Genomic DNA, 23,353 nt, shown 5'->3' with positions numbered 1-23,353 from the left:
AACGTTGGTGGGTCCGATACAATCCAGCAATGTAGTATTGTTTTCTTTCCCATAAGGAAAGTCCGGGCCAAAAAGCCTCGGAAGCCTTTCGGGGACACCCGGGGGAGTGATTCCATCGTGAACAACAGTTCCGGACGGTTAACATAACCTTGTTGCCACATGGAGGCGATATGCCGCTGTAGTTGTATCCAAAAGCCCAATATCAATGGACATGACCAAAACTGGTGACCCAGTGTTGCTCTTGGTTGTGCGCATTTAATGCACGCATCTGACGTACTGAGGTTAGCACGATACAGGTATGTTGGTGATCTGTAAAGGCGTAGGTAGAATTTATAATTCAATACGATGAGGGTCACTTGAGAGGTAAGAGTGTGAATAGTTTTAAGACCCTGTTGAATGTGATGACCAGTCACCTCACATGGCAAATCCCCTGACCAGCGGGCCGCGTAGGCTTCATAAGAAATTGACCCCAAACTTTCACGTAAGAAGCGTAAGTGAAATTTCAAAGGGATTTGGGTCTGTGCTGTTAAACATAACGCTTCCGAAATCGTCTCCTGACAATGGTTTGTGAGACCTGCTGGTGGGAGAGATCGAATATAAGATGTCATCTGAGCATACGCCAACCAGTCCCGAGGTGACCAATGATATTCAGTCTGCATCACCGTGAATGGTGGTACCGTGCCCTGTGCTGTTACCACTTGCGAGATATATTGCAAATTTGACGTTCTCCACATTGATACCGGAAAGGTGGAAGTCCCCGGTGGAAAGTCTTTATTGTCCAGGAAAGGTAGGTAAGCTGTAGCTGTAGGGTTAATCTGTAGCATTTTACATAAACGTCTCCACACTTGACGCAACGGTTGAAAAAGAAATTTTCCAACCGGTGGTGGTCCCCCAGGGAGATGTAAAGTGTGCAACAAATAATTAAAGTGGTATGGGGAACATAGGACTAGTTCCGAAGAAGTTGCCGAAAAATGGCTAGTCCCCCGGAACCAATCACTCAGGTGTCTCATTTGGCACGCCTGAGAGAACAATCGTAAGCTATGAAGGCCCAGTCCCCCCTGCACCTTAGGAAGCATCAAAATAGAAAGTGAAATCCTAGCCTGTTTGCCATTCCATAAATAAGAGGTTAGGTATTTCCCCACCTCTTTCTCATGTTTGGAGGACAATAAGAGAGGGAGCATTTGAAATATATATAGCCACTTGGGCAACAACAACATATTATATAAAGCAATTTTACCCATTAATGATAGAGGAAAGTCCCTCCAAAGTGACAATTTCTGTCGTGTAAGAGTCAAGAGTGGTAGGACATTCTCTGAATATAAGCTGGTGATGTCTATTGGTATTTTTATACCTAAGTACGTCAGGGAAGTGGTAGCCCATTGTAGGGGAAAAGGCCCCCTCCACCTAGCAGGGAGGTCTCGAGACAGGGGAAGTACCAATGATTTTTGAAAGTTGAGTATCAATCCGGAATATAAGCTAAATTCATCTAAGATGGCTAATGCTCTTTTCAGGGAAGCCTGTGGGTCAGCTAAAGTCAGTTACATATCGTCAGCATATGCCAAGACACGTACTTGTGAGTCCCCTTCCGGAAGGCCCAATATCCCATCATCTCTCTGCAGCGATCGCAGAAAGGGATCCAGATAGAGCAAGAACAACAAGGGAGAGAGAGGACTGCCCTGTCTCGTCCCTCGCGCTATCTGGAAAGATGGCGTCTTCGTACCATTCACTAAAATGCTAGCAGTGGGTGATGTATATAACAATCGTATCATATCATAAAACCAACCGGTAAAACCCATGTAGGAAAGTACTGAAAATAGGTAATTCCAGTTGACTTTATCAAAAGCTTTTGCCGCATCTAAACTAACCAATATTCCATCCATACGTGTTACTTGAGCTCTGTGTATGGCCGTCAATAATCTTCGAACATTGAGGACCGAATGGCGCTGCTTGACAAAGCCAACCTGCTCAGAAACAATCAATTGGGGAAGTAGTGTAGCCAATCGATTGGCTAATACCTTATCCAATATTTTAATATCTACATTAAGTAGAGAAATAGGCCTATAGGATTCTATATCTGTTTCTCGCTTCCCTGGTTTTGGAATTAATGTTATATATGCATGATTAGCACCCTCCGGAAATGCTCCCCTCTCTTCTGCCTCTTGATAATACGCCTCCAAGGGTCCACATAGTTGTGTGAGTAAGAGTTTATAAAATTCCGGGGAATACCCATCAGGGCCCGGGGATGTTCGGTTCTTTAGTTGTTTCACAGCTATTTGTATTTCCTTCCCCTGTATTGGCCTATTTAAGGAATTACGCATTGGAGAGGACAATCTTGGCATCCCCGCATCCTCTAAAAAGTCCTCTGCCTCTGGTCCCTGATCTCCCTCCACCGAAGAGTAAAAATGTTTATAATAATGCAAAAAACTATCAGATATGTCCCCTGTTCCCGTCACCTTCGTTCCATCAGGCAAATGCAAACAGGGAATATATCTATCAGGCCTCCTTTATTTAGTGAGCGAAGCGAGTAATCTGCCCGGTTTGTTCCCATATCTATAGTATTTGTGTTGTGCATAATATAAATATTTTTTAGTGCGCTCATGAATCAGCGCATTTAGGGCGACCTGTGCTGACTTCAATAGTTCATTAGAGCGTGGGGTAGGATGTGCTAGGTGTTGTTTTTTAAGCTTCATGCATTGCCGCTCAAGGTGTATGATGCCCTGTGCCACGCGTTTTCTATAAGCCACTACATAGGAGATAATATCTCCTCGAAGGACTGACTTGGCCGCTTCCCAAAATAGGAGAGGTGTCTCCCGATGTTGAGCATTAAAATGAAGGTAGTCCTCCCACTTCTCCATTAAGTACGTTATAAAGTCTTGATTATCTATCAAATAAGATGGGAAGCGCCACCCACATGAAACATGAGATATCTCTGTAAGTATGTTCATCCATATCGAGCAATGGTCCGATATGGAAAGAGGACCTATCTCTGAGGCTTCAATCTGGGAGAATAGGGATGTTGATATTAAAATGTAATCTATTCTGGAGAAGGATTGATGTGCCCGAGATTGATGTGTAAAGTCCCTCTCTCGTGGGTGTAATAATCTCCAAGGGTCTACAAGGTCCAGGGCATCACACAAATATGGTAGGCCTTTGTGTGGAGTCGAGCTTTGACTTATGCCTGGCCCTGTGCGGTCCTGCTCTGGGTCCAGGACTTGATTGAAATCGCCCAGGATCAGTAATGGTTTTGTAGGGTCACGGTGGCCTAATTTAACCAAACCTTGAAAGAATTTGTGATCGTATTGATTAGGACCATAAACTATAAGAATGTTGAGTACCCGGTCCGACATGGTCACCCTGCAAAGTAGTGATCTGCCCTGGGAATCAGCATATAATTGTTCCACCCTTCCCGGAAAACCTCTATGCACCAATAGGGCCACTCCAGCGTGTTTAGTAGCGGCAGAGGCAGAAAAAATCTGGCCCACCCAACCCCTTTGTAATTTAGCATGTTCAGTCATGTTTAGTCGTGTTTCCTGTAAGCAGGCAAGATCTACATTATGATGTTTTAACCTACTCAAGATCTTAGTCCGCTTCACTGGAGAAGTTATGCCCCCAACATTCCAGGACAATATTCTGAACGTCCTACCACTCACCAGGACCACAGAAACAATCCTGTCTCAACAGTGTTTCCTGGAAACCCCCAGGCGCCCAGCCTTCGCCCGAGGAATCACCAGAACTGAATTATTCACAGAACCCGTATATCTTCCCTAGATTTGTTTGCCATATCACATTGGAGGATAAATAAAAAAATACACACTTCCCAACATTCAAACTCCCTCCCTCCCTTCCCAATCCCCCCTATCCCCCCATGGAACCCCTGTTCCCAAACTTCCCCCCCAAAACAGCAATCCATCCTGTAACACTACGATACAGGAAGGTAGAGCACGTCTATGATGCTTGGAAACTCGTCCCCCTCTTATACAGAACAGAAAGGATGACACATGTTTGGAAGAACAGCATAAACCATAATTAGCATTGGTAATTCCCACAGAACTATGCAGTCCTTGTGCAGAATGTTCAAGATGTTGATGGCCCAGGGGTCCCTAATCTGTTAATGAATTCCCCGGCCAACACATCCGAGTCAAACACATGCCATTTACCCTCTAACTGGATTTTCAGGATAGCTGGATAGAGAAAGAGAAAGCGACACTTGAGATCAGCCAGCTTCCTGCAGAGAGGGTAGAATACTTTCCTTTTTTCCGTCAATGCAGCAGAGTAGTCCTGGCCAATTCGAATGGGGATAGAATCATAGTTCAGTGTTTCCTTTTTAAGGCGAAATTCTCTGAGTATCTCCACTTTATGCCTATAGTTGTGAAGTTTCCCAATCACTACCCTGGGCCTCTGATCATTCCCCACTCTGGGTCCCACACGGTGGACCCGTTCAAAGCGCGCTGGGCCCAGGATAGCCGGCATAGGCAATGCACTTGCTAGCCAGGATTCAAGCACAGATAAGAGAGAAGAGTCTGTGACCGTCTCAGGGAACCCCATGAATCGTAAATTCCCCCTTCGGGACCTGTTTTCAAGGTCCTCCAGTTTGGCTTTTTGTTGGTCCAATTGCACTTTCATGCGTGCCACGTCCGATGTTATAACGCGGGCCTCATCTTCCGTTGTGGATACACGTTCTTCCAGCGCTGTCACCCTCGCTGACTGGTCCTCCATAATATTTTCTAATTTTGTTAGTTGTGCAGACAGCTGTTCCATGCTAGGAGATATTGCCTGGGTGATTAAAGTTTTCAATTCCGCCAGCGTCTCCGGCGTGAATTGTCGTAGCACGCCGCCGGAGGGATCCGCCATCTTGTCTTCAGTGGGTTTACTTTTGTCTTTGTCTTTCTTCGCCGATTTTGTGGACATGGCTGGTTGGTTTGTAGTCAGGAATCTGTCCATATACTTTCCCACCTAATTCGCCGAAAATCGCTGTTTTCAGTTCGCCGTTCGTCCCGTTTTTATTGGGTAAGAGGGGAACGAGCTCCGGAGCTGGCTAAGCTACGTGCACGCCGGCTCACAGCATCACGTGACCATTTGGTTCTTTTTAAAGAAGGTTCCACGAGAAGAGATTGATGTGATAGTTGAGATTTCTCAAATCCCTTACAGTGAACCATTTTATATTGAGATTCCAGCTTTGCTGGCACAGCTGGAATGGAGTATGGTGTATCAAGATTCCTTTTGAAAGTTTGAGAAAGAATACAATTCATGGGTAATTTTAAAGTATCCCTAGGAGAATTAGGCATACCCAGTTCTTCCACATACTCCTTAGAGCAGGGGTGCCCAACGCGTCGATCGCGATCGACCAGTAGCTCAGGAAGGCAACGCGAGTCGATTGTGGAGCCCATCCCGGGCTCTGTGATAGACTCGTGTTGCCGTCCTGATCTACGGGCCGATCAACCTTCCTCTCCAGTGTTCTTCCTAGGGCCATTTAGCTGGGCGGTCCGCCCAGCTGTCATCTGCCGCTGCTGAACATTAAAAAAAAACCCAAAGAACCGGCTTGGAGATTTCAGCCCGTAGCGAACTTATGCTCCGGGCTCTAATGTGTGCGTGCCGGCTTCTCTTCTCTTCCCTCCGAAACCGGAAGTTATGTCCGGGGGGGGAGGGGAGAAGGGAAGCCGGCGCGCACATGTTGAGAGCCCTGAAGCAAGCGTTCGCTACGGGCTACTGCGGGAGACAGGTTAGTGAAGCATTTGTTCTTCTTCCTGCCGGGTCCTGCCTACTTTCTGTTTCCGCGAAGGCAGGACCCGGCAGCATTTCCCCCAATAGGTTGATCACGATCTTGGGCTGATCAGCCTTCCTCTTCCCGACGGCAGAATTGACGTCGGGGAGAGGAATGCTGGTTGGCCGAAGCAGGGAGAGCTTGGGGCCTGTTATTGGTGGCGTTTGGGTCCTGGTCACCGATGGTAATGGCAGTGGCAGTGGCTTGGGGGAGGGCAGGGAGAAAGAAAGAAAAAGGGCAGGCAGGGAGACAGAAGGAAAGAAGAGAAACAGAAAAAAATGAAAGGGGAGACAGAGAGAAAGAAAGGGCAGGGAAGAGGAAGGAAAAGTTGGGGGAAGGAATGAGGTCTGGAGGAGAGGAAGCATACAGGCTAAAATAAGGGAAGAAAGATTGTATGCACAGTCAGAAGAAGAAAGTGCAAACAGAGACTCATGAAATCACCAGACAAGGTAGGGAAAATGATTTTATTTTAAATTTAGTGATCAAAATGTGTCTGAATTTATATCTGCTGTCTATATTTTACACTAAGGTCCCCCTTTTACTAAACCGCAATAGAGGTTTTTAGCGCAGGGAGCCTATGAGTGTCGAGAGCAGGGCTGGGCATTCAGCGCAGCTCCCTGCGCTAAAAATTGCTATCGTGGTTTAGTAAAAAGGGAGGGGGGTATATTTGTCTATTTTTGTATGGTTGTTACTGAGGTGATAGTGCATAGAGTCATGTGCTTTGACCTCTTTGAAAAACCCTGGAATAGGAATGATGATTAACATTTTCTATGCGTACAGTGTGCTTTGTGGGTTTTTTTTTATTTTATTGTTGGTAGATCATTTTGACTTGGTCATTTAAAAAGTAGCTCGCAAGCCCAAAAAGTGTGGGCACCCCTGCCTTAGAGTATTTTGAATCAGACTCCAAAGTAATATTGAGATCTTTATTCATTTGGCATAGAAACTTCGTAAAGGACACTGGATCTGAAGAGGGATGACATCGTTGAGGAGAAGGTGTACGAGAGCCCTTCGAGGTACGTTTTACAGCAGAGAAAGAAGGTGAAGTCTCTCTGGAGTATTGATACCGAAGATCTGAATCCATATGCAAAAATGCAGATGAATGCCCACTTCTGGAATGAGTCGAAGAAGCAGAACGTTTTCATTTTGAAGAACCAGCTGGTGAAGAAAACCTCGCAGAAGAACTTGACTGGCGAGAATGCTGAGGCTCCACAATAGGTTTCCTTGATAAAGGAGTTGATGGTCTCTAAGCATCTCGATGCTTCGATAAACGAGGTGTGTCTCGAGAAAAAGACCTGGGCCTTGATGAATGCCTCGACAAATGATGTGAAGAGGAGCTATGCCTCGAATCACAGGCCCGTGATCGAGTCGAATCCAACCTCGATGAGGAATGTTCAGGAGTCCTCACCCTGTGCCTCGAAGAAGGCAATGCCTTATGTGTAGAGGTAGGACTGGAGGTTGGATATCGAAGTCAAGACACTGATAAGGACTCAGCTCCTTCTGCAGATGTATCTCGTGGGACTCTCAAGGACTCAACTCCTTGTATAGAGTGTGTAGATTGATCTCAAGGCACTCTCAAGGACTCGACTCCTTGTAAGACTGCTGAGTGCTCAGGCTGGACTGCAGGAAGCAGGGTTGAAGCAGGAGTCAATTTGGCAAGCATATTACCAAACTCCTGATGCAGAATAGTTTCCAACATATTTTGCAAAGCCGGCACCAAGACCACTGGAACTGATACAATTGCTGTGACTATGGATTCTGAGAAAGACGACCTTGAGGAAGAGTGTTGTCTCGATTTTGAGACACGCTTCCTTGGAAGTCTTGAAGCGACTGGGTCCACCAGGGCTGCTGTTAAAATGGCCTGTGACTCCTGAAGGGTTGGCTTGGGTAGCTTACCTGATGGAGACACTGAGGATAACGGCCCCTCCGGAGAGGATTTAGCTGACTTCCCCAAGGATGACGACTTCCCCATTGAGGAAGGCTTGAGCGAGGTCAAGGTTGAAGTTTTGGGCCCCACAGAAGATTTCAATGGAGTCGAGGTCAAGGTCGCAATCGGGATCGAGGCTTTAGTTGAATAAAGATCCATTCCCCCAAAGATTTTTTCAATTTGAACTCGACGACGTTTAAGATTTCGATTTTGAAGTGTAGCACAGTGGGTGCATGACTCCAGACAATGATCAGGTCCTAAACACTGCATATTCTACTGATGTGGGTCAGTGAAGGAGATCGCATGTTGACATCGGCTACACTTCTTAAATCCTGTAACAGGCCGGGACATGGTTTGAAATATAGCCACGGCTAAATTGAACCCTGCAGGTTGAGGCCGGGGAACAGGCCCCACCATAACACGACCGAAAAAATTAAACAAAGACTTTTTTTTTGGTTTTTTTTTTAACACACGTAACACAGCAACCCTATAAATAAGAAGAAAATACACGAGTAGAACTAACTCTCGCGTAGAGCCTTGAAACGAGGGCTTCTCAGCTCCGCGGAAAACTTAGAAGTAAGGAGACGCTGAAGAGACGCGCACCCTACGTCGGGCAGGAAGGCACTCGCGCGGTGCAGCAGTCGCATACTTTCTAAAAGTTCTTCAAGCAAGTCTGCTTGTGAAGCTGTCCGTATCGGGGCCCCGTGATTGACGTCACCCATATATGAGAATATGCTGCCTGCTTATCCTAGGATAAAAGATGTTCTCAGGGACCCGAGGGAGTAGCAACGGATATGTTAGGAAATAAATTTGAATTTAACTAGGTTTCTTGGAACATCTCAGTATGATTTCCCTCATTGTACAACTCAGTTTCCTTTACTTGTGAGAGAGTTAAACTGTCAGTTATTTCATGCTTATTTTAAATATAAGGATGCTTTATATTGTGGTTAAAAGATTATAATTTTTCCTGATATAGTCGGAGACATATGGGAAATATAAAAGATTTCTTGAATTAAAACCATGTTTGCTTGTTACTCTTTTTTAAGTTCTCATACAATTGTTTGACTACTTCTCAAGGAAATAATTATACATTTCTTGATCTTGGGCAATTTCTGTTTCATCTGAAATAAATTATTAAAAAAAAAAAAAACAGACTTAAGCCCTCCAACAGAAGTAATGAGATTTAGAAAATCAATTTCTTACTCACCATCACCGTGGTTTAATATCATATTGCCAGAGTTCCGTACTTCATCAAATTTGGCAAATATTGTCTGTAACCTAGAAATAAACAAAACAAATTTTACTTTTAGGCACACAAACATTCTTTGCATAATTTCTCACCTAAAAACAAAACTTTATAGCCTGCTGCAACCTGAACAAAGGTGGGAATATTATGGAAAAAACAAGAGGTCCAGATGGAGACAGCAATAGGGCCTAAGCAGTTAGGTGGGGTGGGGGGATAAATATTTCTAGTATAAAACAAATCCTGTTTTTTGCAGATTTATCTGGCTAATTCTGCTCTGAAATTCTCTGTCTTTAACAAAGACAGTCTTTTGTTATATTTGTTTAGTATATATATAAAAAAGCAAGTCTTAAAACTGCTGTTAGCTAAGAGAAATAACATATAGTTAATTGGACAGAATTCTAAAGCCCTTTCTTTACTGAAACTGCTGAATTTAAATTGTTTGATGAAAAGCAATGTCCTGTTACATTTGTTCTTTCATGATACAAATCCAAGTACAACAAAGGAAAAAGAAAAAAACAATGGCTGGTTCCTGAGCGGACGTCTGAGCACTGAGCTCCGCTCTGCTTCCCCCGACTTTCTCCCCTCCCGGCGCGATCCTGACCAGCACATGATTCAAAATTAGCGGCGCAGCCGTTGCTAGGCACCAGGAACCGGCGGTGGGCTGAGCAACGCGGCTTGCACTCCTTAGCGGCGGAGTGTGCCGCCAACAGTTTCGTGGCCGACAAAGACCTCGGGGAGCCCGGCGCGCAAGATGGCGGGGGGTCACGTGATGGCTGGTTCGTCTGAGCACTGAGCTCCGCTCTGCTTCCCCCGACTTCCTCCCCTCCCGGCGCGCTCCTGACCGGCACATACTTAAACCTTAGCGGTGCAGCTGGTGCTAGGCAACGGGAACCGGCGGCGGGCTGAGAAACGCGGCTTGCACTCCTTGGCGGCGGAGTATGCCGCCAAAAGTTTCGCGGCCGACAAAGACCTCTGGGAGCCCGGCGCGCAAGATGGCGGAGACCCAAACTGACGCTGTGATGACCCACTCCCCAGATGAGGTGATGCAGGTCTCCATGAGGCACCTCTCGCAGCTGCTTGATGAAAAACTGGCCAAGCTGCATGCCTCTATGGACGACCTTAAAGATACCCTGGTGGGGCAGGCTGCACAACTGCAACAAGTGGAGGAGCGGCTATCGGCTCAGGAAGATAGGGCAGGAATGGCTGATGGCAGGCTTGCTTCTCTGGAGGCCCGAGTTTCCCAGCTGGAGGAGAAAGTGGAAGACCAGGAAAACCGGGCTCGTCGAAAGAATCTTAGATTCATTGGAATCCCAGAGACTGTACAAGATTCTGAGCTTAAGCACTTGATTGAACAATGGTTGCCCAAGGAGCTCGGCTTCCCAGACGCTGAGGGCCCTGTGGTAGTGGAGCGTGTTCATCGTGTGGGGCAACGACATGACTCAGATGGTAACAGCAGACCTCGAGCTGTGCTGGCCCGCTTCCACAACTATGCTGTTAAGGACCGCTTACTTGACTTGTTTAAGAAGGCGCGACATCTGCTATATGGGGGCGCTAAGCTATTGATTTTTCAGGATTTCTCTACTAAAGTGGCGGAGTTGAGAAGAACCTTCACGCCTTACTGCTCTCAACTGGTTTCCAGAGGAATTCGATTTGCCTTTCTCTACCCGGCTAAGGTGCGCTTGACCTACGAGAACTGCACCTTTACGGTATCTAAGGCAGAGGAACTGAAGCGCTTCATTGAGAGTCTCCCTGCTCAGTAAGGAGATTGCTCTTGTGACCAGCCAGGTATTCTCCCTGTTCAGGTCCCAGTTAGGACAGAGAGAAAAGAAGAAAAAAAGAAAACCCGGGGAGGAATTGTGAAGGGACAGGTTGTTTCTGAAGTAGATAATTACATTGACCACCGGGGGAGCCCAAGAGGCCCTTGGAACACTGCCAGGGCTGACACAGCAGGGCGTTGCCCCAAGGTATATAAACCTGTTTCAGAGAACAGGAAGGGAAGCCAGCTAGGGAGAGGTTTTAAGCTCTTTCTCCCTAGAGAGTCCCTGGAGCCCAGCAGGTGCAACAAACCTATGCCTATGGAGGTGATAGAGTCTGGTCAGGCTGAAGAATTAAATTTTCTGGAAAGTCAGGACATGGATGTGGAAGAATGCCTAACAGAGTGTGCTCCTGAGTTTGTTGAGCCCATGCAGGTGAACTTCACTCCCACTCTCCGACAGTGCTAAGGCACCCACCCAGGCATATTCCAAGGCAGCAGGCTTTGATATTTATGCAGCCCACGATCAGGTCATACCAGCTAAGGGCCGGGCTTTGGTTAAAACGGACTTACAAGTTTCACCTCCCCCAGGCTCATATATCAGGATCGGAGCCCGATCTGGTTTGGCAGTAGAACATTGCCTTGATGTGGCAGCAGGGATTATCGACCCCGATTATAGGGGCAATGTCTCAGTACTTCTGGTAAATCAGGGAGATACTGAGTATAAAGTAAAGACTGGGGATAGGATAGCACAAATGGTGTGTGAAAGGATCTGGCATGCAAGGTTGGAACGTTGGGCACATTTGAGGGAAACCCATAGAGGTACAAAGGGGTTTGGTTCTACAGGGGTAGGCGCCCCTGAAGAAAAGCCGAAACCTGCGATGAACTCATCACAGGACAATGAGGGGTGTGACTTTAAGGAAAGGGCGATACACCTCCAACAAGAACTAGCTTCCTTACATAGCAAGATACAAGAGTTCACAAATACACAAGTGTCCCAGTGGAAAGGGGAAATGCAAGTTCTACGGCAGGAATGCTTGGATGCTGTCTCTAAGTACAACCCTGAGATTAAACCACCGGCCAATAATGGTATGGTGGAATTAAGAGAAACTTTGAAACAGGAAATGGTAGTGCAAGGACAGCAGCAAGTGGACACGGTCCGAAAGCTAGTAGATCAAACAAAAACCCAGATACAGGAAATAGAGGCAAAGGTAACAGATAATCAGACCTGCCAAAAGGAAATATTGGAACAACTGAAGAAAATACAGGCTAAGCAGGAACTTTGGGCTAGCCAAGGAGTTGAACCAACTACGCTGGTTAAACAAAGCCAGAACAACAAATCCCAGATAGAGCAACAGGCTGTGCAACTAGGTAACATTAAGGATTCAGTAAAACACGTAGGAGGTAGCGTCACACATTTTCAAGATCAAGTCCAGGAGCGTTTTGAAGAACTAGCACAGGTTATGACAGCTATAACTAGCAGAATTGAAGAATTGGAAGAGACTGAGGTTCTTCCTGAAAGAATAGAGGCTAAAGCTCCGGAACCTCCGGTTTTGCATTGGCCTGAGGATTTTGGGAATCTATGCCCTAATCCTCGTCCAGAGGAGAAGAAATATCGAAATAGGAGACACAGATAATGTTAATCTGTTTGTTTTTTTTTGGGTTCTCTTCTCTGTAGATCTCCTCTCTTTCCCGTGCTTATAGGGATAAGCACCGTTTAAGGGTGGGAGTATGTGACCAGCCAGGTATTCTCCCTGTTCAGGTCCCAGTTAGGACAGAGAGAAAAGAAGAAAAAAAGAAAACCCGGGGAGGAATTGTGAAGGGACAGGTTGTTTCTGAAGTAGATAATTACATTGACCACCGGGGGAGCCCAAGAGGCCCTTGGAACACTGCCAGGGCTGACACAGCAGGGCGTTGCCCCAAGGTATATAAACCTGTTTCAGAGAACAGGAAGGGAAGCCAGCTAGGGAGAGGTTTTAAGCTCTTTCTCCCTAGAGAGTCCCTGGAGCCCAGCAGGTGCAACAAACCTATGCCTATGGAGGTGATAGAGTCTGGTCAGGCTGAAGAATTAAACTTTCTGGAAAGTCAGGACATGGATGTGGAAGAATGCCTAACAGAGTGTGCTCCTGAGTTTGTTGAGCCCATGCAGGTGAACTTCACTTCCACTCTCAAGCAGTGAATGAGGTTGGTGTTTCTGGACTGTTTGAAGAAACAATTTTTTCTTTTGAATGCAAGCTAAAGGGGGGATTGTATTTGGGAGAGGTTTTGCTAACACCCTGGGAGGGAATTTTTGAAAGCCGGTCTAGAGGCTTTGAATTTGCAAAACCTATCACTCTCCTGACCTGGCAGTGACTAGAACTGGCCAGAGGCTTGTGTGAACTTTGGAGATACTTGTGCTGAACCTGTGCACTGAACTATATTTTGGTTTGTGTTTTGAAAGCTGTCTGCTTTGGGAAGTAGACAACCCTAAGGCTGGGGTAATTAAACCCTCTGCCACAACTAGAATAGAAACATTGCTGAAAGCAGATTAATGCCTTGATTGGGACTGTTATTTGCTGGTTTTGTTTTTCTACTTTTTGTGTTGCTGTAAGAAGAACATTCTGACAAGCTTGTCCGCTGTTTTGGAAAGCATACTTACCTTGGGACAAATGAGAAATAAAATCTGAGATTATTTTGACTTTGAAGAATAATCGTGTTGACCTTGGTTATTTGGTTTTTTTTTCTCTTGTGCTTTTTGGTTCCTGTTTGGAATCCAGTCCTGCAGGGTGGCTCCAGGCCGGGCCATACGTCAGGGTGCTATTTTGTGGCCAGCCACTGAGGGTGCTATTGAGCACTGTTTGGAGCCTCAGTGGACCACACTCTACAGGGGGCATTCCTGCCAGAGGACAAGGAGAGTTTTGATCTGGGGGTGAGCCTTAGGGCCTCCCGTGCTTTCCAATGGATTAATCTAGGACAAGGACCACCATTGCCTGTCTGGATTGCTTTGCTGCCCTCTGGATGGAGCTTTTTTGTTTGGACATAGTTGCACTGCCTCCAGATACGAGGTGGGGGAACTTTGGCAGTTTGTAGAAAAGATACTTGTGGAGGGGATGCTCCTGCCCCTTTCAGCCGGCTTTAGAGCGGGATTGGACACCTGATAAACATTTTCAGATTCTCTCTTTGGCCTGACCGAGAAAGCTAGATACCTTCCTTTGTGGCGAGGGTCTGGCTGTCTTGATTTCTCTTCTGCTACTTTTTGACCTTCTGTGTTTGGCCTTTATGTCCAGAGGCTGGGATGTTTTCCTGTCCTCAGTTCTCTACTGTTCTATTTTATTTCGGTCCTGGATGAGACTGGTACTTGTGGTTGGGATTGCTTGGGGGGGGGGGGGGAGATTGGGGGAGGGTGAGGGGTGAGTGTGAGCATCTGTGTTTGTTTGCAGTGGGTGTTGGTGACATGGGGGTGTGGTCGCCAGTATGGATGGGGGAAGGGGTGGTGGGGTTGTTGGGAGGGAGGGGTGAGGGCCACTTTGATTGTATGGGGGGGGCTTGTTTGAAGAAGTTGGCAGTTGAGTTGATGGGTAGTTTGGGGACTGGGTTGCATCCTGGGAATCTGGTTCAGTCTGATTCTTTGTTTGAGTGGACAGAGCGCCGGCTCGGCTGGGAGGCTGGTGCTACCGTCCCGTATGATCTTTGGTCTTCTCTGTGCTTTTTGGATATATCTGGTTATTATGTCTGGGGTTAAGGTTGCTAGCTTTAATGTAGATGGGTTGCACTCTCCTGTTAAGCGTAGTAAGGTACTTCAATACTGTAGGAAACTACAGGTGGATGTTTTGCTTCTTCAAGAGACACACCTCAGCGCTTCTGAGCATGCTAAGCTCCGCAGGGACTGGGTGGGTGAGCTTGTCTTTGCTTCCTTTAATAACAGACAGAGAGGTGTAGCTGTGCTTTTCCATAAGAAACATACTTGCACTGTGCACAAGGTGATTTCGGACTCTGAGGGCCGGTATGTAATCTGGGCTGGGGTGTTTCAGGGAACGAAATATGTTTTTTGCTCTATATATGCCCCTAATGTGTATTCTCATCGTTTTTTCTCTGTTTTGGTTGCTGCCCTTGCTCCCTTTTCTGAGTACCAACTGGTGCTCGGTGGGGATTTCAATATTACTGCTGATCCCCTTATTGACTGTAAGCCTCCTAAGCCTCGTTTACATCAGGGGGAACACAAGAGGGTCAACTTTGTCACTTCGCAATTGGGCCTTGTGGACCTATGGCGCACGCTCCATCCAGACGAATCTGATTTTACTTATTACTCTCCAGTGCATAAAGTACACAGTAGATTGGATTACTTGTTAGTTGCCCCACCCCTTTTGTCTGGAGTCCGGAGAGTGATGATTGAGGATGGAGTACTTTCCGATCATCATGTGGTCTGGATGGAGCTTCTTGATCACCAGGCGCCCCAGAGGACCTTGTCTGGCTGGAGAATGAATCCCACATTGTATGAGGATAATGATTTCCGCACTTTTTTGGTAGACCAATGGGATTCTTATCTAGCCGATAACTCCTCTTCTGATGTTTCCGAGGTGGTATTTTGGGAGGCTAGTAAAGCTGTTCTACGGGGTAAAATTATAGCTTATACCTCCCATAAGCGGAAGGTACAAGATAAGGCACTGCTGGATCTGACCCGTCAGCTGGGCCTGGTGCGGGGGGAGTTGCATAGAAAGAGTTCCACAGCCCTCAAGAGCCAATATATGGAGCTGCGATGTCAAATTAATGATTTACTGGCGCAGAGGGCCCTACGGGATATTCAGATGTATAAATACCGTTTGCATAGATGGGGAAACAAGGCAGGGAAATTGTTGGCCTCCTTGGTTAACCACAAGGCCCGCAGGCGAAATATTCCCAAAATTTGGGCTCCTGATGGTTCTGAGGCAACTTCACCCGCGGCTATTCAACAGAGCTTTGTACAGTTTTATCAGGCTCTCTATGATCGGGGGAGCTGTGACACTGAGCAGAGAGCAGAGTTTTTTCGTGGCCTTCCTCTTCCTGAGCTGTCCCAGGTCCAGAGAGATGCACTTAACGCACCGGTGCAGGGAATTGAGATCCAGAGAACTATACGGGCTTTAAAGCTCGCGAAAGCTCCTGGCCCGGATGGCCTGGGCCCTGAATACTACAAACTGCTAGGGGAGAGGGTTATTGGTCCCTTTCAGGCTTTATGTCAGGCCTTGTGTGAGGGGGGTTTGCCTTCACATCGGCTTACTCATGCTCATATTGTTGTGTTACCGAAACCCGGAAGAGCGGAGGACCAGCTGGGGTCTTATCGGCCTATATCTCTGTTGAATCAAGATATTAAGCTTTTTGCGGCCCTTATGGCTGCGCGTCTTGGCCAGGTCTTGCCCGGTCTGGTTCACCCGGACCAGGCCGGGTTTGTCCCAGGGCGGTATTCTTCTGCTAATGTCTTACGAGCACTATCTGTGTTGCAGAACCCTGCACTGCTAAGGAAACATCCGGGTCAAGAGAATGCCCTTATTGTCAGTCTGGATGCGGAAAAGGCATTTGATAAAGTTCTCTGGGATTATTTGTTTTGGATTTTGCCACAGATGGGTATTATGGGGAGCTTTCTGGCCGGGATCCGTTCACTTTACAAGCAGCCGACTGCACAGATTTTGGTGAATGGGGCGCTCACCTCCTCCTTTTCCCTAGCTCGAGGCACGCGTCAGGGATGTCCGCTCTCTCCTATGCTGTTCGTGTTGGCCCTTGAACCTCTAGCAGCTAAGATCAGGCACACTACAGAACTGCGGGGTATACAACTGGGGACGCAAGAATTTAAAATTAATCTATTCGATGATGATATGCTTATATTTTTGGGGGATGTAACTACGGGTGTGCCTGTACTAATTCAGCTTATCCAACAATTTGGCATGTTTTCCGGTTTGAGTATTAATTTTGAAAAGTCGGAAGCTTTGGCGGTCAACTCACAATGTGCGGCACATCATGACCCTTCCTTTCCATTAAAATGGTCTGGGGGTACGCTTAAATACCTGGGAGTGTTTTTGCATGCGGACCCTCGGGTGATATATAGGAAAAATGTGCTGGACAAACTGGATGCGGTTGGAGCGCTTTGTAAGAGGTGGATGGATTTTCCGATTTCTTTTCTCGGTCGTATCGCTCTTATTAAGATGGTCCTCTTGCCAAAGTTGCTCTATCCTCTGCAAATGGTGCCTATGTGGGTCACATGTAGAGATATTAGGAAATATAAAGGTATTGTTTCATCTTTCATATGGCGATCTAGACGGGCGCGAATTGGTTACCAAAAGCTTATTAGAGAGCGGTCTCAGGGAGGTGTAAATCTCCCAGATCTCCGTCTCTATAACGTGGCGGCTCTGCTTCGCTGGGTGCATGAAGCTTACACGGGTGAGACCAAGTTTGCCCCGCCGGGATTTTGGTCCTTGTTGGCGGCTCCGGTGTTGGTGTTTAATATCTTGAGACCCGGGGCTGGCTCTTGTGCTTCCTTGTTACGACCTTTGCGGACCGCTTGGGGTTGGTGGCGCAGGGTACTGGGGGGCTCGTCGGGCCCCTCTCCTTTCTTGGAGTTCGTGGCTAACCCTGCCTTCCCTGCGGGTAAGCATGTTTTCTTCGTGCGGGCTAGTCGATCCGGGTGCCGATTTGTTGGCCAGCTTATAGAGTTGGGTTCGGGGTGACTGCCAGATTTTCCTGCATGTCAGGAACACTGGGCGTGGAGTGCAGGGTCCGTACTGTTCTATCTACAACTACGTAGTTATTGTTCTTCGCTTAGGTTGCCGTCCGGGTGGTTGCCTACTTTTTCCCCGTTGGACAGGGCTTTCCTTTCCCTCTCGCTTGAATTTAATTCGCTATCGGCTTGGTACAAGCTAGGGAGAGACTGGAGACCTGCTGAGGTTTTTCTGTCCCGGATGGCAGAGGGCTGGAGCTCTGAGTTGGGTGAAGAGGTTACGGCAGATGAGTTGTCTCAGTGTTTTGTGGATGGTGCGGGGGCGACTCCTAACGTTGCTTTACAGGATATTCATCTTAAGATCTTGCATAGAGCGTATATAACCCGCTGCGTCGGACATGCTATGGGCCTGTAGCCTGATGTCTTTTGTACCCGGTGCCCTGCTCTCAAGGGGACGCTGGTGCATCACTTTTTGGAATGCTCTTTGGTGGGATCGCTGTGGGTGCGTGTACTTCGAGAGGTGGAGGATGCTTTGGGGCGCTCCCTGGAATGGTCGTATAAGACTCTGCTGCTTGGTGTCACGGGTCCCCTGACTGAGGCTGGTATTAGTGCGCCTCTGCAACGCTTTGTGCTGGTGGCTCTAGGGCTCGTTAAGAAGCTAATTCTACAGCACTGGGTGGGAAGTGTGTGCCCTACGTTCCAACAATGGAGAGCTAGTATGTCCCAGATGGCGGTATGGGAAAGGCAACGCAAGAAGGGTGCCACTAGCTGGCAATCAGTGGCTTATCTGGAGTGCTGGAACTCGTTCTAAGCTGGGTCGGTTTCTAAGGATGCATGGGGGTGGGGGTGGGGGTGGGCGGATTGGGGGCGGTGGGAGGGAGGGAGGTTTGTTTTCTTGCTGTTCTGTTTAAAAATTGAAAATTGTGGACTTTCATGAGAGAGCTTTGTTTGATTGCTTGATCTCTTGCCTAGCTGTATTGCCTCTCTGATTATTGTTTCTATAGTGTTATTCCCTTTTGGCTTGGTTGCTGACTGTATCTCTTGTGATTGGTTCCTACAATAAAAATGTATTTAAAAAAAAAAAAGAAACGTACAAAAATGAGTGAATTCTTAATCATTGTTCTATACAATCTGATTGAAATACATAACTGCATTTATACTTTCCACAGAAATCTTCATATTATCCTCAATTCTAAACCAAAACAGCTATATATTATGATTGTTATAATATATGTTCTCAGTTCAACAAAGCAGCTGGTAAAACAAAGCTGCCTATTTAACAGAATCTTTGCAGGCAGCAAGGTAAATTACACACAGTAGTGGTCACAAAAACAAAACCTGTGGATACAGATGTTCTGGAGATAATTTATTAAACACTGACATATAAAACCATGAAAATTCAATTAAAAAAGTACAATGATAAAAAATTTTCATGGTTTTATATGTCAGTGTTTAATAAATTATCTCCAGAACATCTGTATCCACAGTTTTTGTTTTCATCGGTGGATTGTTTTCACTGTGGATCATTGGGTCTCCCCATTTTTCTTTGTTGTGCTACACAGTAGTGGACGTCATCCTAAAGCACCAATACAGAACAGAGCTACACAATTTTCAGCATGTGCAATGGTACACACACAGCCTCTCCAGCACAAGTATCCTTTCTTTAATGTAAAGCTAAGGTAAGACTCAAGTCTAAGGAGAAATGTATGTGGCTGACTTAGCCTATTTTAAGGAAAATTCCTGGTACAGGTAAGCAAATTTACTTTCTCCATCAATGGGCAGAATTTGCAACCGGGACAAGTCAAGAGGGAAACTTAATTAGATTTTCTTGGTTTATTTAAAAACTTTTGTCTTTATTCTGCTCAAAATTTCACTGAAATGGTGAAATTTATTTTGTGTAGTGATTCAACTGACGTGTTTTCTTTAAAAGTTGTCCAAACAGTAGAGGGGCTACTGAAGTTTCTCATCACTCTACCTTGTTATTTAGAAGAGGCCCAAAACCTAGTCAGATCTGCAAACTAGGACCCACAAGTAAATACAATGACTTGTTTAACCCAAGTTCCCAGTACACCAGTGGTCTCAAATTCAAACCCTTTACAGGGCCACATTTTGAATTTGTAGGTACTTGGAGGGCCTCAGAAAAAATAGTTAATGTCTTATTGAAGAAATGACAATATTGCAGGAGGTAAAACTCTTTATAGTTTATAAATCTTTCCTTTTGGCTAAGTCTTAATAATAATATTGTCATTTATAGCTAAAGAGACTTATGATCAAGAAACTTTTATTTTACTTTTGTGATTATGATACCGAGGGCCTCAAAATAGTACCTAGTACATGTGGCCCCCTGGTCGCGAGTTTGAGACCACTGCAGTACACCAACACTTATATTATACAATAACGATCTGCATGGGGGAGTCATTTGAAGGAAACCTTTTCCTCAACCTCACCACAAAAGTCATCACCTAAGTATACAAAAAAAAGCACTTTGATAAACCTAAAAATTTTCTCTAAAAAATGCTTTCAGTCTATAGAAACTATCACACAAGATATATCTGGAGCTAAAAACCTTGTTGTCCGCTAATATGGAGATAGATTTATTATGCTTAAAAGAAACAGGAAATATGTGCTTAAAAGGATGAATGGATTCAACTAAATATCAGTTTATTGTAAAAGTTAATGTCCCCAAGACAATGAAAAAACTGAAAAGGGTTAGATTTTTTTTGGCATAACAATCAAAAGCACACCTTTAAATAAACCATGTTATTTTTACAGGAAAGGAACATGAAGGCTTTCACAGTTCAGGGCCTTGAATATTACAGAAAATCTATGAGGAGACCTCAAACATACAGTGCATGCAGGAAGACTTTATATTCAAGCTACTGTTGAAGAGTTCTGCCAATAAAAGCCGGGAAAATTTTCCAAAATCAAGAATAGGAGGGCATTTTTAAGTTGTTATTTCTGCCAAAGGAGGTTTTACAAAGTATTGACTGAAAGGTTGCATTTTCTTATTTTGAATCTATGAAATACTGCAAATAGTAATGCATTAGAAATGTTCAGGCATTCTTATGGGCTAGTGAAATCACCCAGAATATATTTAACCAAGATGAAAACACCAAAATTAATGGGTAGAGTTAATTTCCCAGATCTTCTATATTTCAATAAAGCACAGTTACTTACCTTAACAGGTGTTATTCGGGGACAGCAGGCAGATATTACATTACATTACATTACGGATTTCTATTCCACCTATACCTTGCAGTTCAAGGCGGATTACAAAAGAATTGACTGGACATTTCCAGTGATGAACACATTACAGAAGATTTGACTGGACATTTTCCAGTGAAGATACAATTTTTTTTTTTTTTTTTAAGGGGGGGTAGCTGGATAGAATTCTAGGGGATCTTACGGGTTGGATAGTAAACTGACAGTGCCGAACTGTGTGATATTAACAAATGGAATACAGTTAGAGTAGGCAAGATTACAATCTATTTTAGGGGTCTATTTACTTAAAGGTGTTTAGGTGAGATATTTGGGGGAGAATTATCTGGCGGTAGGTGAATTCTATGGAGGTAGGTGAATTAGCTGGAGGTAGGTGAATTAGCTGGAGGTAGGTGAAGAGGGTTTAAGATATTTGGATGAATTTTTTGAAAAGCAGGGTTTTGATTTCTTTACGGAATGTTTTGAAGTCGTCCGATGTTGTCAGCAGGTTGGAGATGGAATTGGTGAGTTTTGCTGCTTGTGTTGCCAGAAGGTTGTCTCACAAGTGGGTGACGTCATCCACGAAGCCCCAGTACGGACACTTTAAAAGTGCATTGCCACTTTAAGATTTCTAGAAAGTTTGCGATTGCCCACTGCACATGTATAAGTGCTTTCCTGCCCGACATAGTCTCGCTGTACCTAAGTTCCGTAAGCAAGCTAAGAAGGTAACCAGGGGAGGTGGGTATGTTGTGAGAATATCTGCCTGCTGTCTCTGGATAACACCTGTTACAGTAACTAATTGTGCTTTATCCCAGGACAAGCAGCCAGCATATTCTCACATGTGATACTCCCTAGCTTACTGGAATGGGATGGAGGGAGTGTTAGCCATTAAGAGAATAATTTTGCAATACTGCTTGGCCGAAGTGACCATCCTGTCTGGAAAAAGATTCCAGACAGTAGTGAGATGTGAATGTATGAACTGAGGACCAAATAGCAGCTTTACAGATTTCAGCAATAGGAGTGGAATAAAGGAAAGCAACTGAAGCTGCCATAGCTCTGACTTTGTGTGCTGTGACACAACCCCCCAGTTGCAGCCCAACCTGCGTAAGACAGAAGCCGATAAAAGCTGCCAACCAGTTAGAAATAGTTCTCTTGGATACCAGGTGGCCCAACTTGTTAGGGTTAAAAGAGACGAACAATTGAGGAGACATTCTACGAGACTGTCCTTTGCAAATAGTAAGCCAAAGCTCATTTGCAATCCAAAATATGAAGAGCCGTTTCTCCAGGATGAGAGTGTGGCTAGGGAACGAATGCTAGTAGTACAATAGCTAATGAGATGAAATTCAGTGACTACTTTTGGAAGAAACTTTGGATGTACATGGAGTACTACTTTGTCATGGTGGAAGACTGTGAAAGGTGGGTCCGCCACCAACACTTGAAGCTCGCTCACTCGATGGGCAGACATAAGAGAAATAAGAAAAAACACTTTACAAGTGAGATATTTAAGATGAGCCGAAGACATTAGTTCAAAAGGAGGCTTCATAAGTTTAGAGAGAACCACATACAGATCACTGGATGCGGTTTGAGAGGTGGCTTGACACTGAAAAGTCCTTTCATAAATCTGGCTATGAGAGGATGAGCAGTGAGAAGTTTACCCTTGACTGGTCTGTGAAAAGAACATAAGAAATGCCTGCACCGGATCAGACCTGGGGTCCATCTAGTCCGGCGATCCGCACACACGGAGGCTCAGCCAGGCACACCCTGGCGAATACAATGGTCACTCGTATCCCTCAATGTCTTCAGCAAGAAGATGTGCATCCAATTTTCCCTTAAATCCTAGAATGGTGGTTTCCTCCACCAGCTCTTTCGGGAGAAAGTTCCAGGCGTTCACTACTCGCTGTGTGAAGCAGAACTTTCTGACGTTTGTCCTGGTCGTGTCCCCTCTCAGCTTCAGGCCATGACCTTTGCCAATGTGAATAACGCTGTTTCTTGCTCACCATCCTTTCCCCCTGCTGGTGAGTGAGTTTGCTCCATTATGTCGATCCCTTTTAGCAATTTAAAAGTCTCTATCAGATCCCCTCTCAGTCTTCTCTTCTCAAGGGTGAATAGTCCCAGTTTTCTGAGGCGATCTTTGTAGCTCAAGTTCTCCATACCTTTTACTAGCTTCGTCGCTCTCCTCTGCACCCTCTCCAGTAGTGTTATATCCTTCTTCAGGTATGGAGACCAGTGTTGGACATAGTATTCCAGGTGTGGTCTGACCATTGCTCTATAAAAGCGGCATTATGACTTCTAATAGAAATGACCTTAAGGCCCGAGTTGGATAAATGTAGAAGATAATCCAGTACTGAAGATATAGAGATGGATGGATCATCATGATGATGAAGAGTACACCAGATGGAAAACCGTGTCCATTTTCATTGGTAGCACTGCTGTGTGAACGGTTTTCTTGATGCTTCCAAGATCAGTCTCACAGAATTGGAAAAATGACTGTCAGCCGGTGTCATCCCGAAAGGTACCAGGCTGTCAGGTGTAAAGACTGAAGATTGAGATGCAGAAGAGATCCTTGACTCTGCATGAGAAGAGATGAAAAAATCTGAAGAGGGATTGGTTACTTGATATTGAGCAGAAGTAGAAGGGAGAACCAGGGTTGCCTGTGCCACCAAGGAGCTATGAGGATCATGGTGGCCGATTTGTTTGAGTTTGACAAGCGTCCTGTGAATGAGAGGAATGGGAGGAAACGTATAGAGGAACTTATGCATCCAATCATGGAGAAAGGTATCTGCCTCCAGATGCTGGGGAGAGTATTG

At 45.6% G+C, this 23,353-nt stretch overlaps 1 protein-coding gene across 11 annotated transcripts in view; it reads right to left on the bottom strand.

The window, feature by feature from the left end:
• The window catches only part of CLASP2 (cytoplasmic linker associated protein 2), a 650,335-nt gene that overhangs the window by 552,629 nt on the left and 74,353 nt on the right, over positions 1 to 23,353 (bottom strand). For all 11 annotated transcript variants that reach the window (XM_033930348.1, XM_033930349.1, XM_033930352.1 and 8 more), the window contains one exon: positions 8,893 to 8,963. In XM_033930348.1, coding sequence (XP_033786239.1) covers positions 8,893 to 8,963 — 71 coding nt within the window. The remainder of the gene's footprint in view (positions 1 to 8,892; positions 8,964 to 23,353) is intronic.

Source organism: Geotrypetes seraphini, chromosome 2 (assembly GCF_902459505.1).
Source record: "Geotrypetes seraphini chromosome 2, aGeoSer1.1, whole genome shotgun sequence".
NCBI lineage: Eukaryota > Metazoa > Chordata > Amphibia > Gymnophiona > Dermophiidae > Geotrypetes > Geotrypetes seraphini.
This window is presented reverse-complemented; position numbering and strand designations above follow the sequence as displayed.